This window comes from Notamacropus eugenii, chromosome 1 (assembly GCF_028372415.1).
Source record: "Notamacropus eugenii isolate mMacEug1 chromosome 1, mMacEug1.pri_v2, whole genome shotgun sequence".
In the NCBI taxonomy this organism is placed as follows: domain Eukaryota; kingdom Metazoa; phylum Chordata; class Mammalia; order Diprotodontia; family Macropodidae; genus Notamacropus; species Notamacropus eugenii.
The window spans coordinates 440,962,338-440,979,407 of record NC_092872.1 but is presented as its reverse complement, the minus strand read 5'-3'; the positions used below and the strand labels follow the sequence as shown (position 1 = coordinate 440,979,407).

Here is a 17,070-nt window from a genome sequence, read left to right as displayed (position 1 = left end):
AGAGAGCATCCCCCTACTTCAGTGGGCAGATTCATTTAAACCATTCCAGTTGGATGGCTCCTTACCTCTGCCTGCCCATCCCCTATGGCAATCTGGCACAGTCTGGCAATCCCAGCCATTGAACATTTCACTTTCATCTCTTGGAGTATTTTTCCATGGACCATGGATATTTTTCTATACTTAGTGAAGAGCCATAGATCATCATGGATCTATAGCCCCACTAGTCTTTAACCATTCCTTGTAGGTAACATTTTTCATTTTAACATAACCTTCCCATTTTCCTTCCCCAGATGGAAAACGATTTACAACTAAGAAACTGTTGTGTGCTTCATACTATAGGATCTTGGCATATTCAGACCCTATACTTAATATTAAGTTGACTTCTAACAGTCTTGTTAGAAGGGAGGGAACACTGGCTAAAAATGTGAAGAGCTCCAAGTTTGGCCATCAAGTCCAATGCCCTTTTTGAATACAGGAGGATGTGAAGCTTGAAGGGTAAAGGGACTTGCCTGGGGCCACACATTTAGTTAATGATGAAGCCAGGAGCTGAACTGAAGTCTTCTGATCCCAGTGCTGTTTGTATATGATAATTGTTCTTACAGCCCATTATGCAGCATAAAACAGTCACAGATTTATTAGTTTTCTCAAGAAACCTGAATTTTTTTTTGACTTTGTAATATTACATCTGAATATAGCTAACTCCATCTTTGCTCCTGATGCCTCTTACTTAATCTTTATTTTCATGTGGCAAGGACTGCCTAAAATCCAATTCAGAACCTAGCCCATATTTTAGACTTTGGGTGCCAGACACCTGCTTCTACAAGGAGGATCTGTGTCCCCATATTGGAATACTGATTTTCAGTGTTGTGGGCCACCATTTATAAATGAATACCATCTGAAATAGTTGGAATGGTCACTTCCCTGTGCTTTGTTTTCAGTCTTGGGAGCTATGGAAGTGATCTGATAGGGATGTTCTAAGATTAATTTGAAAATCATGCCAGATGAGGAACTCAGGTTATCATAAGAAGGGGCAAAAAAAGATAATTGCTATTGTAGTCAATAGCTCCTCATCAGATATCTTGCTCCATGCTGACGTTAACCATTGGACCCTACAAAAGTAGTGAACGTATCTTTATTCCCTCTCTAGATTTCTGAAATGAAAGCTGAAATCACTCGACTGCACAAGAAAATTTCTGAGCAAGAGAAGAAGCTGTACAGTACAGCTAGACATTTACAGCTGAGGAAACACCAGGAAAAAGTTATCTTTGATCAGCGTATGTAAAGATTTGCACTCAGATTTCTAGTCTTTCCTATTTATATACTGTGTCTATTCTATGTACTTTAAAGCTTGCTGTTTTTGACTCTCACTTTTGTTGAATTTGTATTAAGGTCTTTTAATCATCAAACCTTATATGTCATGGTATTTGCAAAGATTAGGTGCCATGTCAGTGGTGTTTATTATATTCATTCCTATTGTCAGCACAATAGCCTTCTGAAACTGCTCCGCATTAACTGTGTCATTTCCCCTGTCTCAGGGGAATGCTGACTAAGGCATTCTCTCACCTCCCCCTCCCCACACCAACCTTCCCCCCAGGCCATTATTTCAGCATTTTCTCAGTCAGAGGTGTGATCCTGCCTTATGCCAGAGTCCTGATAAAGCTGAAAGTTTCTGGGCCATTTCTGAGGAGCAGAGAGCTGCCTTTATTGCTGAGTTAGGAGTACACCTCGGCTGCCTCTGGGAAGGTGCATGAAAAGAACAGTCCCTGAGACTGGCAGGATTTGAACTAGAAAAGGGGGAAGTTTGTTAAATGCCCAATTGTCAGTGACCTTTGTGAATATAAACATCTAGCAGAACTTTCTAGAGTGACCTGAGCCAGTCACCTCAGGCTAATGGGACAGCACATCTGCAGGAACACTGTCCTGCCGTCCTTTCTGATCTCTTATTTCAAGAGCACCAGTGAAGACAAGAAGGTTTAGTGATTGGTACACACCTCATTAAAGACTACAATATAGGATTCATGTTTACTTGTCCACTGCGTTTTCCCTGAGGCCATATTGTTTCCTGTGTTCTGATGGAAATTTGGGTAGTTCATGCAAATAATCTGTCCAAATGATCTAAGCCTTAATCTCTTCTTCAGCTGTAAAATAGCTGGAAGGAACCTTCGAGGTTTTCTAGTCAGACTTCCTGGTCTTACTGGTGAAGAAATGTAAAGCTGAGAGATATGGAACAACTTGCTCCAGGTCATAGACAGGTACACATAGCTAGGGTTTGACTTCAAATACACAGTCCTCTGCCTTTTGTCACACTTGCTCTGATCTGGCAGATAGAAAACTGTCAGGGTCACAGAATGGACAGATATTCCCCAATACCTTACCCAAATAAACAGATTGTGATGTATTTAAATTGAGGCTTCCCTGGGAGTTTGCTTTCTAATTTTCAAATTTATTCCATAAATAACTTATGGTATGAAATAAGAAATAGCAAGATTTGGCAGTGAATAGAATTAGCTCCATTAGGAGGGCACTTTGTTTTATATTTTAAGGTCTGGCTTCTGATGACTGTAGTTGAGTCACTACTCAGGTGTACCTTGGCAGTCTCAAGGAACAATCTAGAAATGGAAAATTGATAGACCCCTTAGCAGTTGGTAATCAGTCAGTCAGGAAGCATTTATTAAGCCCTTACTATGTGCCAGGCACTATGCTAAGGACTGAAAAGTAACCATGTGAAGAAGTACAAATGAGAGACAGTTGTCAAAACTTAAATTGCACTTAAAATGTGACTTATTTCAGCAGTTGCTCTAATTCTGTAGATTTAGGGGGAGTTGAGCCAAGCCTTTTGGGAATGTGACTGTGCTGTGGAAAAAGTGCTGTATTTTGAGTCCTGACATTACCACTTATGTATGTGATTTTGGACAAGTTATTGAATAAGACTTGACATTTATGGAGTATTTTAAGGTTTTCTTCACAACAGTCTTTGAGGTAGGTAGGGCAAGTACAATCCCCTATTTCATAAATGAGGAAACAGGCTGGAAGAGGTTGTGACTTGTCCTAGGTTACTTGACAGAGCTGATGGGAGCTCAAGTCTTCAGATTTCCAAGTCCAGCTCATTTAACTAGGCCACACTGTTCCAATTAACTTGAGCTATGAAATAAGGGTAACAGTATTAATGACCTCACAAGTTTCTTAGGGAGAAGGGTTTTCTTTGCAAGCTATAAAACAGTATAAAAATAGGAGCCACATAAAAAAGTGGGAGTAAAACATTTCAATCCACATTTCCTCTCCACCTGAAGCACCAGGGTTATCTAGATGTTTTAATTATTTCTCCCCAATTTTGATCATATGGCAAATTTCTGTCCCTGTTTTTCCTCACTAGGTTTTCCTTGGATATTTACTGACATACATTTTGTGGTTTGCAATAATTAATTTTAACCTCTTCTGCATGCTGGTAGAGGGGTGGAGGAAAAGGGTTGGGAAGCTTATCAAAAATGACTTTGTTACATTAAAATCTTATCTTGCTCGGTGAAAAAAATGCCTGTACCCTCCCCCAAACACAGAATTCAAACAGGCTTTGAAATCGTCTGATGAAAAGTGCTGTCAAGCAAGAAACAGCCACTCATATTTGTTTATCAAGCTCGACATTCTGCCCTTGTACTGAATAAGCCATTTAAGGGGTGGAATTTAATTTGGTGAGTTCATTCCAACCTTGGGCTTTGTTAGTAGAGCATACAGTTACATTTAAGCCATATTCTGGGCCATGTTCGGCAATTGGAGGAATTCAAAGCAAGGAGAGTTTTCCCAGGCCTTATCCAGCAGTTTTTGGAATTGCCTCTAAACTGCATTTCTTTCCACTTAAAAACTTTTTGATGAGGCTTGTAGCAGGATCAGTGAATCACAGGAAACTGTTAATTGTAACATTCATGCTGATCATTTAATTTTGTTTTGACAAAGAAATGGGAAAAAAAGATCATCTAATATCCTTTCTTCCTACAAAATTCATGTAGGCCCAGAGAGTTTATTAGGGTCCAGCTAATAAATCTACATACACCCAAGAACATAGGAAAGCTCTTTGAAATCATCTGGTCTGACTCCCTCATTTTACAGAGGAGGAAACGAAGGCTAAGGAACAAAGGTCCCAAAGCTAATGAGTGGTAATGCTAGGACCAAAACCTAAGTGTAACTCTCTGTTCAGTCCAGTGCTCTTACCAGGCAGGACCTCTTGGTTTCTGGAGATGCTTCATGGAATACGAAAAAGAGTGCTACCTATAAAGTCAGAGGATAGATCTTGCCTCAGATACTTAGGGAACTAAGAAGTCACCTGGTCCAACTTTTCAGTTTACAGGTCAACAAACTGAGGCCTGGAGAAGTTAAGTGATTTGCCCTTGTGTCATACATGTAGAAATGACATTTGAATTTGGAACCCTTGATTCTAAGTTCAATACTCTATCCAGAGGCAAGTTACTTGTACCCTCTGAGAGTCTTAGCTAATTCATCTTTAAGTGGATGAAATAATATTTGTAGTAATTACAAAGTTTTTCTGAGGAAAGTATTTTTAAACACCACATAAATGTATAGAGTTGTTATGCCTGGAGTTTTTTCCTGTACAAGCATATATGTACCTAGTAAGGCTGTGTCATCAGACATTCCCTCAGTTCCCGTAAAGGACAAAATGACACCATTCCACATTGTCCAAGAAGGAAAGAGGAAAAGGCATTCCTTCCTTGGGTGGCAAAGTCTAGAAGTTTCTTTTCAACCAACTACTCTTGCCACATATGGGGTAGGAGAGGGAGGTGACTTAAGTGCATTTCTGAGCAGTATATGAAATTAATTTTCCATTTCTCTCTTTCTAGTGGTTTTTACCCATGACATCCTTAGGAAGGCTAGAGGAAACCTTGAGGTAAAGTAAAATTTCCAAATATCCTATAATTAATCCTATCCAATTATCCTATAATTAAAGGACAATAAAAATGATGTTTTAAAGTGTATGTATGTACACACATACAAACCCTTCCTCCACTAAAGTCCTTCTCACTGTATCCTCAAAGTGATTCTGGGTTCTCTAAGGCTATGTCTTCAAAGTGATGAATGAATTTTTTGGCTAGAGATGCTTTTCTAAGAGGGATTGTGATGAACTGTGTCAATACAGGGAGCATCTATACCAGCAAATCACCAATTCTCAAAATGTTGAAGTATGTGTGTTTACACACACACACGTGGTGTGTGTGTGTGCATTTATTTTAAATTAAATTGCAGCCATTGATCCTCTGCCATTCTTTTGATAAAAGGCAGAAGGCATTTCCAATGCTGTTTTCTTTCTCAGTCATCCTGTTTTATTGAAGCAGGTGATTCTTATTGCAAATGATACTCTCTCCTTCGATTCCTACCCAGGAGTGTCAGAGCTTGATCCAACTTCTTCTTCCATAATACTTTCCCATCTCCTTCCTTCTCCCTCATATCTCACCAGGGTGGCCACTACATGGGAGCAGAATAAGCTCAGTGTTTTTTTTTAACAATGGTCTTTTGAACTTGGGGGAAGTATTTACTTTTGTTGCATTTGAAATATCTGAAATTGTGCGTTAAGGAATTGAGTGTAATCATAAGAAACTATGAAATATGTCTAGGTTCTTAACTGAGGCACACTTAAAAGTTTCCTTTTCTTTTCAGCTTAAACCAGGGGGGCAATCTCTGGGAACAGCCAGTTCCTGCGCATCAGAATCCTGAAGGACCAACTTCTGCTAATAAATACATTGCCTCCTCACTGCGATCATTTGCATACTGCCTGTCTTTGTTTTAAAATATAAGATCTCCCATATCAATGGAAAGTGTTTGAACAGTCACTGAGCAGATATAAGGTGTGTGTGTGTGTATGTGTGTATACACACACATTTATACATATACATATATACATCCATATATATAGACCCACCTGGTGTGGTGGAAGAGCACTAGATTTGGGGTTTGAGGACTTGAATTTAAATCCTGACTCTGCTGTTTACTACCTGTGTGACCTTAAACCTTCACTCCTTTTCTCTAGGCCTTTTTCCTCTGTAAAATGAGGGGGTTAGATTAGATGATCTCTGCAGTCTGTTCCAGTTCACATTCCTGTTTTATATATTGTAAAAAGTATACTTGGTTTGGGGGAATAATTTATCAGGTATGGTACTATAAGGTTTAGAACAGCTTTAGTAGCTACGGTACACATTCAGTTTTCAGGTAACATCAGCTAGAGAGTGTCCATGAACTTGTAAAGCAAATTCAAATTTCAGACCTTTCTGGAGTAGTCATTCTGGTGTGGCTGCAACTGGCCAGGGGCCGTGGTTCATGTAAGACAGTTTTTCACCAGGCTTTTCCATCTGCTCAGCCATCTTCCATTCACATTATTTGCAGATGCTAATTAAATAATACCTTTATTTACACCTGTTGATGCAGTTATTTGATATGGAACATCAAAGCCTTAAGCCAAAATCTGAGTTGCATGATGTCAAATAGTTGTGTAATTATTAAGATAATATTCCCCATCTCTGTCATGAAATCACTTTTAAAATCACTGTTTGAAATGAGTTCTCTCATGTGCTGTTTTAGTTGGAATAGCTTTTAAATCCTGGAGAGAAAAATTTTGCCTTACCTCTTTCTGGTTTTTGAAACGTTGCATGGTGCTCAGATGAAGGCCTTGATGGTGACTGGCCAGCCTTATACCATAAAACTTTCTTTGCCTAGAGTGAGCTGGAGTCTCTTTTTTTCCTAATAAGTCACTTGAGGGAGATTCACTGACAAAAAAAATAAAACACCAAACCACCTCGGTAAGCTTCAGAGCTTCAGTTTCCTCATCTTCAAAAAGACAAGGTTTGGCTCTGTGTGATCTTAGAGGTTCTATCTAGCTGCTCTAGCAGCATGTTATAAAAGTGGGAGTCTACTATACTTAGTATATTTACTATACTAAATAGATCTACTTCAAATCCCTTCTGACTCTTGAGAGCTTTGTAACCAGAGAAGGTCATTTAACCTCTTTTAGCCTCAGTTTCCCCAGTTCATAATGGGAAAATGATATTTGTGTACCTACCTCACAGGGTTGTTGTGGGGAAATCACTTTTATAAATCTTAAAGCATTATAGAAATGTGATTTCTTGCAATGTAAGTTTTTATTCTGAGGTCCAATAATCCTATACTCAGCATCTGACAAAGAGATGTGTTTGTTTCAAGAGAGAGAAGCAATACACAGCCAGACCTTGTCCCAATAATGAGCAGAAGAGTAGGATGGACTCTATGGCCTACCATTTAGATCTTGGCTGAGGAGGCTTTTAGTCCACGTCAGGCTGTAGGGTGTCTTGGGACTCTCTGTCACATGTAGCAGTGATTACTAGAATGGACTCCCATTTCAAAGCTAGTAGGGCAGGCTGTCATCCACCAGGAGGGCAGTGGTTTTCTCCTTTGCTGGTTCTAGATTTTTTAGGCACTACACTGCTGTAATGAGAAATGTGACTCCTCAGCGTCATCGCAAAGCTTTCGGTTTATTGGATGATAGAGCTAGAAAGAACCTTAGAGAGGGAACTTCCAAAACCAGTCTGTGATTATTTCCTTTTCAGAAGGATTTGCTGCTTTATAGAAAACCTTCAGTGAATCCTTTGGCAAACAAGAGTTCCCTTTTTATAGAAGTTGGAGGGTCTTGAAAGAAACATAAAGCTAAAGGCATCTCTCAGATAACATAACTAGGGAAAATAGAATTCAGTTGAGAAGCAATGTTGTATTATAGAAAGAGCAGTGGACTGTAATGTCTTGGGTTCTAGTTCTTGCTCTACCACTTATTCCCTTAGTTACCCTGGGCAAGTCATTTTCCCTCTTTGGGTCTCAGTTCCTTCCATCGTAAGGGAATTGGACTAGATGATGTCTAAAGCTCCTTCCAGCTCTAACATTCTGTGCTATTCAGATTTTTAGGAACGCATCTGCAAGTGTACTTTAAGCAAAACCAACATCAGAAAGTTCATATTTACATAAAAGATAACAAGTGATTATTTACTTTTTCACCAGAGGATTCACAGTAGGATTTCTTCAAGTAGTGAGCTCTTCTGTAGTTTTGAAAATTATTGAATTTATAAATAGTTCTCTTAAATAAAATGAAGCACATATCTACTACATTTCTCCCCTCCCCACCCCCCCTTCCACCCCCTTCTCTCTAGATCCAGATTGTGTAGAAGCAAAAGAGTTCAAAACTTTGGGTTGTCTGAGGCTCTCCGTTTGTTAAAAGATCGGGAGAATTTGTTTGTGCTGGATTAGAGCTGAGAACAAACTCAGTAAATGAGGGAAATTCAGCATTTTACAAAAGCATCATTGTCCTCACAGCCACTAAAAATGTCAAGTTAATTTCGCTAAGCAGCCAAATTATAGACATTCAAAAGTAGTAATCAGAAATGTTGTACATTTCCAGTTTTGAAATTAATCACCGTATGTCTTTGAGCTATAACACCTGAAAGAAACAGCTGTACATCTATATATAGAGCTCCCAAGTCTTATAGTCATTCTCCATCTTTTCTGTACTGAATACAAGTTTCTGTAGTTTGCTTTCATTTTTCTGGAGATGATCTGTTGTTGATTTGCATTATTAGCCTGTATTGGCTCATCTTTCTAGGCTGCAACTGTAGACGCAGACATCTTATTGAAGAACAAGGGAGGTAAAATTGTTAGATCTCTCAGATAAGGCCAAACTGGATAGACATTAACAAGAGAGTTCTTAAAAATCTTAACCACTCTTTTTGTTTCCTTTGCTCACTCTTCTGTTTCCTACCCCACAAATAGAATTGTATTTCTTTCACTTCCCTTAGCTGTCTCCCTTAGTGATGTCATCTCATGACTTCAGGTTTCACCTTTATGCATATGATCAATCAACCAATACACATTTGTTAAATGCCTTCTCTGTGCCTGGCCCTGTGCTAGGCCTTGGGGAAACAGTTGAGGGAAGATGTCTAAGGTTCATAAAATGAAGATGTTTCCTCTCCCTCCTTAACCCCCCCTTTAAAGAGTTCACATTCTGTGGGGAGAAGAGCACACACTAAGTTCACAAGTATAGGATGTAAAACAGTTATGAAACTAGGATTAGTCATGGCTGCAGCAGGGAGGCTAACAACAGGAACAATCAGGAAAGGTCTCTGGAAAAACCTAAATGGAGCCCTGATTACTGTCTCGTTTCTTACTCTAGACATCTTTATGAGTAGTTCAAACTCAACTACCAAGATAACTATCTCTTCTGTTTCTGCCCCAAACCAGCTCCTTATTGACTCACCTGTTTTAGTTAATAGTATTACTATTCATGTAACTTTGTGTCTTCTTGTATGACCTTGACCATGTCATTTTACCACACTGATCTTCAGTTTGCTCCTCTGCCAAAAGAAATAGGGTTGGACTAGGTTCCCTCTAAGATACCTGTTAATTCTAAGACTGTGATATCTAATGTTTTGCTGCCAACACATACCCTTTCATCTCTAATTTTCAAGATCCTAAATCCAGTGGATTTTGTTCTAACAGTCTTGATATGTTCTTTTGTCTCTAATTCAGTTGATCTTCCATTCACTGAATTTCAGCATTAACTGAAGTGCTAGATTACATAATGACTTCCACCATTCTGTTTCTAGTTTAAAGTTAGCCTCCCAAGTGGAAACGATTCTCAAGGGCAAAAACAATTTTCTCCCTTATATCACTTAGTAAAGAACAAGATACATGAGAAAGGAAGATAAGTATAACAGACTTAATTTGAGGGGACTAGGTTTGATGGAGTTGACCCCAAAAGGCAAAAATGAGAGCAGAGTAGAAACTGTAGAGACACAGATTTGGGGTTTATGTAAGGAAGAACTTGTTAGACCTGAAGCTGTTCAAAAGCACAATGAGCTTCCCTGAGAGGTGGCGAGTTCTTCCTTGGTGTAGATTTTCTAGTGGAAGTTAGTCATCTGTCAGGCATGTTGCAGAAGGGATTCCTAGTTCAGCTAAGATCAGAAAAGATGACCTCTGAGATTCCTCAGCTCTGAGATTTAACAGTTGTATAACGTATTTGTTGACTTAACCATACAAACAGCAACTGTTTAGTGTCTAGGTCCTAAAGAAAATGTAATTGTTGAATTCCTACTGAAGAAATCTACCAGATGGAGAAAGCAGGCTGTCTGAGTTGGGCAAGATTTAGATAAAAGGGGCAAGATTTAGATAGGATTTAGATAAGAAAAAGAAATTCCTTGTAAATAGAAGGCTAACAAATACTAAAACAGCTTCCAAAACATAATCACAGAGCAATATATACAAGTTCTGTTTGATAACGAATGTATGTGTTTATGCTTTTTTATTAAGGGGGTTAATAAGGTTTAACTCAACACTGATGTCAGGCTAGATGAAGAAAGAAGTTACTCAAGAAAATGTGATTTTGTGAGATTGCATTTGCCAGCTGCAAATTTGAATTGATATTCTGTGGCATAAACCTAAACTGCTAAAATGATTCCATTGTGTGTGTTTACATATGCATAAGGTAAAAGGGGTATACACAGAGATACAAGTGGTAGTGGTGTTGTAGGCCTTGGATTGAACTCTTCCTTATGCCTGGAGTGCCCTGTACATCTCTTGAACTCTTAGCTCTTTTTCAAGACCCAGATCAAATGCTAGTTCCCTGATTCCCCCTCAAACCCCAAAGCCAAGTTGCCTCCCTCATACTTTTCGTAATATTTTGTCCCATAAACTGTTGCCATGTTCTATTCTGACTTATAGTTATTGAATAGTTGCTAAATGTACACATCCTGTTCCCCTCTGGCTCAGCAGTAGTCATGAGTGTATGCTTCTACTGACATTCAGCTAACCTTGACCAGATAAAATGCAATTGAGCTGGTTTCCTCATCTGTAGTTCTCTAACAATTAAATGCTACATTTCATTGTATATACCCATTTTACTGTTCGTTTTTTGTTTTTTAATTCTCTGATTTTTAAGAATGGATATTGTATGAAAGAAACGTGCAGAAGTGGTGGTTCTTAAAGACCACGCTTCAGGGACTGTTAGAGATTGCATTGGACCACTTCTCAATTGATAAATGGCATAAGGACATGAATAGCCAGTTTTTTAAGGAAAAAAATACATGCTATCAAGAGAAGATGAAAAAATGCTCCATCACTAACAGAGTAAATTAAACCAGCTCTGAGGTTGCACTTTAACATTTATCAGATTGACAGCTGTCAAAAAAGGAAAATGACAGATGTTGGAGGGGCTATCAGAAAACAGAGATGTTAATATACCTTTGGTGGAGCTGCGAATGGGTTTTGCCATTTCTGGAAAGGCATTTGGAACTCTGCCCCCCAAATAGCTAAACTGCATATCCTTTGACCTAGCAATGCTGCTACTAGATCTGTACCGTAAAGATTTTAATGAAAGGAGAGAAGGGTATATGTACAAAATGTACAAAATATTTATAGCATATTTAAATATATTGCAGCTCTTTTTGTGGTGGCAAAGAACTGGAAACAGGGTACCTATCAATTTTGGGAATGTCTGAACAGATTTTGCTATATGGATGTAATTGAATATCATTGTGCTGTAAAAAATGACAAAAGGAACAGTTTGAGAGAAACCTGAGAAGTGCAGTATGAACTGATGTGGAGTGAAGTGAGCAGACCCTAGGAAACAAATTACTCAATAATAACGACATTGTTAAAGACAAACAACTTTGAATGACATAAGAACACCATCTATGCATTTTGAAACCTTGAGGTCATGGATGAAGGTGGAGAATAAGACCTTTTTTTTATTGGTCATGGCCAATATGGGAATTAGTTTTTACTTGATTATCCATATTTATTTTAAGGAATTTGTTTTTTATCTTTTTTAAATGGGGGTGATTGAGAAGGAAAGAAAATATATTTTTGTTAATTAAAGAATAAAATTAAACATTAATAAGATAGTTAAACAGTTTAAGAATCATTCAAGCTCATGGTGAAAGAGTATCAGTGTCACCGAAGGTTAAAGTACTTCAAAAATGGAAACAAGATCCAGACCTTAAATTATGGTTGCAAAATGACCTAATTACTCCTCGGAAAAAAAAAATCAAATAATTTCAGAGATGCTTGGCAACTGGAGGGGCTGTTATTTATTCCTTTACAATGGGGTAAGCATCATAGAGTTGGAAGAAGGGTTTAAAAAAAAAAAGCTGTCAAACAACTTTTATTATGAAGGAAAAACTTGTCATAGCAAGAACATAGTAAGACTGGAGTAGCGAAGGTTAGGGGAAAAAAATACATTAGGCTTACCCAAGCCTGTACTAGAATTGTCAGAAGTCTAAGTAAGTTTGTCACATCTGGGCATCTTTATCCGACTGTAAAAATGAACTCCGAAGAAAGTGTTCTGGGGGAAGAGAAGGAGAAAGGAACAAATGTTTATTAAATGCCTGCTGTGTGCCAGGCACTATGCTGAGTGATTTACAAATACTGTCTTATGGTGGGGATTTTTTTTAACTTCAGTAGGCCTTGAAATCTTGTTCCCATTGGGGTTGTGATGAACTTTGGAAAGCACATTGATATACTGAAGCAGAATTGTTCTAGAATTACAGAAATCCCCAGGTGGAGAGCGAATGCTGCAACGTGACCTTAACTTTGTTCTTCCTGTTTACATCGCTGTCTTTGTTTTCCTGGTTCTGCTCACTTCCAGTCTGCATTAATATAGGTCTTTCCATGTTTCTCTGAATTTTTTTTTTAAATTTCCCTTTTCCTTTTTATTACGTATTTAATGCAATAAAACAAGCATTTCCATGACATAGTACAATAAAAAAAATGATTATACCTGAAACTGCATATCTACTATGCACAATTTGCTATTCCTTTCAAATATACATGTAAATTTCTTTTTTTCTCCTTTATTTCCACCCGCCCGCCCTGGGGATGACTATTATTAGATCCAAATAAGTATGTGTGTACACGCACATGTAAAATTATTTTATACACTTGTTTCTCAATTCTTTCTCTGGAAGCAGATAATGTCTTTCTTCATATGTCCTTTATAGTTAATTTGGGTATTTTTGACAGTTCTTAAAACAATATTGCTGTTACTATATACAGTGTTCTCTTGGTTCTGCTCATTTTGCTCTTTGTTATTTCATGCAAGTCTTTCCATATTTTTCTAAAATCATTTTATCATTTCTTATAGCATAGTTTTCCATCTCAGATCATATACCACAACTTGTTCAGCCATGCTGCAATTGATGGGCAATTTCCAGTTCTTTGCCACCACAGAGAGTGCTGCTATAAACTTCTTAGAACATATAGATTATTTTCCCTTTTCCCTAATCATCTTTGTTAGATCTAGTAGTAAGTAGTGCTGAGTCAAAGGGAACAGGTAGTTTAATAACTCTTTGAGCATAATTCCAGTACAGTAATATTCCATTACATTCATAATCCATGATTTGTTTAGACATTCCGCAATTGGTGGACATCTGCCTTGTTTACATTTCTTTGTTAGTATAAAAAATATATCAGTACACTTGCTCAACTATTCTCTAGGCCTATGGTGAAAAGGAGTCTGCGTGACTCCTCTCTTAGCAACTGAGCACAGCAGATGATTGGTTGACATTTTTGTCTCCCAGACATTGGTTTCTTACCTGGCAGTGAGCTTTAATGGTGTATTCAGCTCAGTGGTGTTAATGTGTTTTTATAGAGCCCCTTAGGGCATTTGCAGAGATAAATGATGAAAAGCAGATCACAAACCTGGGCCTATTTTCTGGTTTCTCAAAGGACAAGAATATAATTGACACATTCAGAATTGTAATTGTAAACGGAAATCCATGCTGCACAAATGGAATAGGAATGTGCCATTGTGACTGTCCTATAAAACACGCTTATTCTGATCATTGAATAAGTGGTCACAGGAATCAAGGTGAAAGGATTTAAGTCAGAAGTGTGTGAATATGTTGACTGTATGGCATTTGGGAGGATTCCATTCAACATACATTTTTAAGTTCCTTTGAATCTATAAGGCCTCGAGGATAGAAAGATGAAGTAAAGCACAGTTTCTATGCTTGAAGTGATTATAATCCTTTCCCTAGAAGATGAGTTGCCAGGAAATTGATGAGGGGCTGAAGATTGCTATCAGAATGTGACATCAGATAAGGATAACTAAGACCACCAGTAGCTTGGAGACAAAGATCCACTGGTACAAGATTACAACCTATCCATTACTTCTCATCCCATGGCATTCTTTGTCCACTTCTGTAAATCTACCATATGATCTGGAGGACAGTCCACTGCATATGATCTGGAGGACAGTAGAGTCCACTGCAGATTGACCATTTCTTATCTCTTGTTCTTAATACACAACCACCCTACCTACTTTTCCAGATGTGTGTTTATATTGTCTCATGTCACTTCTTGCCTCTGAGTTGTTATTGGTAATATGTGGCAGCCTAGTCACATGGTTCTTGCACTGTTCCATTGCTCTGTAGGTCCAGTTGGAAGAGTTGTCTCTAAGGCCCCTTTCTCCTTCATATACTGAAGACCAGAGGGTGAAGTCCTTTATTTAACTCAACAGATAGAAAGGTACAAAGTTAGTTTTTCTGCATCTGGACACAGATCTTTCAGCTCCAGCCAGGTCCCAATGAGTACAAATAACGATCCTGTGAAGTAGTTAATTTATTCTCATTTGCACTGCACATTTCCACTGGGAAATGACCAAATTTTACATAATTATAACTGAATAGTGTAAATTGAATATACACAGCTACTTGACAAAATTGAGACCCAGCTTTAGACCATGCAGGAACAGATGAGAATCACAGGGTTTAGTATGAAAGGTTACCTTTATAGGTAAATTGATGAATATGAGAGGTCATACCTGAAAAAATGATAAGAATCTCAAACAAGAGGGACTAGAATAGAACAGCGTGGTATCATGTGCCTTAAATAGAAAATGACTTGCTGGCATATGTAGGAGAACCCACTCAGTAAATTTTCTGTGCATTTTGATGTCATAAGGGATGTGACTGCATTGATTCAACATTTACATGACACCACAACGGTGGAGAGGGTAGAAAGCTGAGCTTGAAGCCAGAACACTGGAGCTCAAGTTTAGCCTCTGACACATATTGGCTGTGTGATTGTGGGCAGATTAGTTGCCTCAACCTTATAGTATCCCAAGTAATTTTCTAAGACTAACTTGGCATATGAGTTGCTGATTGACATCAGTAGAGGGAGTTTCTGTATATGAAGTTCCCTATACCAATCAAATAATGAATCTGGACCAAAAAAGTGTACACAGTGTATTGTTATCAATTAGTTTCATGAATAGACTTTTCCTAGTTGAAGTGGATGACCCTATCCCAGCTAGGGAGTCTGAGAATGATGTATGCTTAAGGCACTCTGGGGAACACACCAGGGTCCATTTAGCTCTTGCAGAGAGCTTTATTATTTTAAAATAAATTTTGGCAAAGTTTTTGGGTCTACTTGAGAGACTATTCCAGAGTTGATGTATTGCAGTTCTGGCATGTAAGCTGCCACATCTGCCTGCTTCCAATTCTACACACCTTCCCACACTTATTTCAGGTCCTGTGCCCCTTAGGAAGACTCCCTCAACAGCAACTCTTCTGGAACTTAAAATTTATACTACACAGTTTGGTTTGATTCCCATGATTTCATAATCAGGAATAACATCTGCCTTAAGTAGGCTTCAGAGCCAGAAAAGGGTTTCAGAGGACATCTTAATCCAGCCCTCCACATTTTACAAATGAGGAGGAAATAGAAGTGCACAGAAATTAAGTGGCTTACCCAAGGTCACACTGGTAGTAGCAGAGCTGGGATTTGAACTCTGGTCCTCTGTCACCATACATCATATACTTTATGTGAGTGAACTTGGTCTTCACAGCCATACTGTGAGCTCCTTGATAACAGGGATAGTATCTTTTGGATTCCCCTCTAGTACCTAACACAGAGCTGGGTAAGACAAAGGAAACATTTAGAAATGGACCTTAATCTCGTAAGGACTATTCCAGCATAGACTTCAAGTCCTTTCGTAGAACCATGGAATTTCAGAATTGGAATGATTTATAGATATTGTCTATTCCAACCCTTATTTACATCAGTTCCTCATTTTGTATAATACTTTATACTTTTCAAATCATTTTGACCCCTGGTATTTCATTTGATCCATTTGATTTTTTCCTTTCACATAAGAGGAGGCTAAGGCCTAAAAACAGGAAGTGACTTATCCAAGGTCACACAGTACATAGCAGAGCCAGGACTAGAACTCAGGCCTTTGGATAAGTAGTCAAAGGTTCTTTCTTGGAGGGCAATAGGGAGGGAACTTAGATTTTGTGCCCAGGACCTGAGGTCAAATCCCTAGACAAAGTCACTGAATCTGTTCTGGCCTGTTTTTCCATCTGTAAAATTATGGATTTGGACCAAATGGCCAATCAGGTCCCTTTCCCTCCTAAATCTTTGTCCCTCTGAACCTATTGTCTGCCACTGTTGCTGCCTACTCCAAAGTAGTGAGTATATCGGGCCTTACTCGCCCACCACACAGACTAACCACTAGATGGCAGCACGCCGCTTCCCTTTACTAGCAGCTCCCCTCACCTCTCCCTCCCCTTCTCAGCCACAATATTAATAAAACTACAAGGCCGTTACTAATTCATCCAACATATAAATTCCTCTTTGAAACACTTTAATCATATAATCATTAAAAAGCACTCCAACTAGTACTTAATTACATATTTTCGGTCTTAAAAATTCTGTATTTATATTAATGTCATTTCTTTGGACTGAATGTAACAATGCAACTTCTCCACACACGCATCAAGATAGACTACTGTCAGAGAGACCGCTGCCTTTGCAACCTTATCCCCGACTTTCCTGTCTTTGTGGACCCCAGGCTGTAGCCAGACTGGACGCCTCCCTCATCTTAGGACATGTTCCCTTTTCCTGCTTCTGGAATGTTTACTTACACGATTCAGTCCTTAGACACTTTCCACTCACACCTTTCCTTCAAGGCACAGTTCAGGAACCATCTGTTTCAGGAAGTCTTCCTTGATCTCAGATGGCACAAAGTAGTGGGGATTCGGTATATTATCATGGCAA

The 17,070-nt window shown here is 38.6% G+C and overlaps 1 protein-coding gene across 7 annotated transcripts in view; it reads left to right on the top strand.

The window, feature by feature from the left end:
• The window catches only part of CDK5RAP2 (CDK5 regulatory subunit associated protein 2), a 157,366-nt gene extending 151,605 nt beyond the window's left edge, over positions 1-5,761 (top strand). For all 7 annotated transcript variants that reach the window (XM_072631764.1, XM_072631762.1, XM_072631760.1 and 4 more), the window contains 3 exons: positions 1,148-1,274; positions 4,848-4,894; positions 5,662-5,761. In XM_072631764.1, coding sequence (XP_072487865.1) covers positions 1,148-1,274; positions 4,848-4,894; positions 5,662-5,718 — 231 coding nt within the window. In that variant the 3' untranslated portion in view covers positions 5,719-5,761. The remainder of the gene's footprint in view (positions 1-1,147; positions 1,275-4,847; positions 4,895-5,661) is intronic.
• Positions 5,762-17,070: the final 11,309 nt, after the last annotated feature.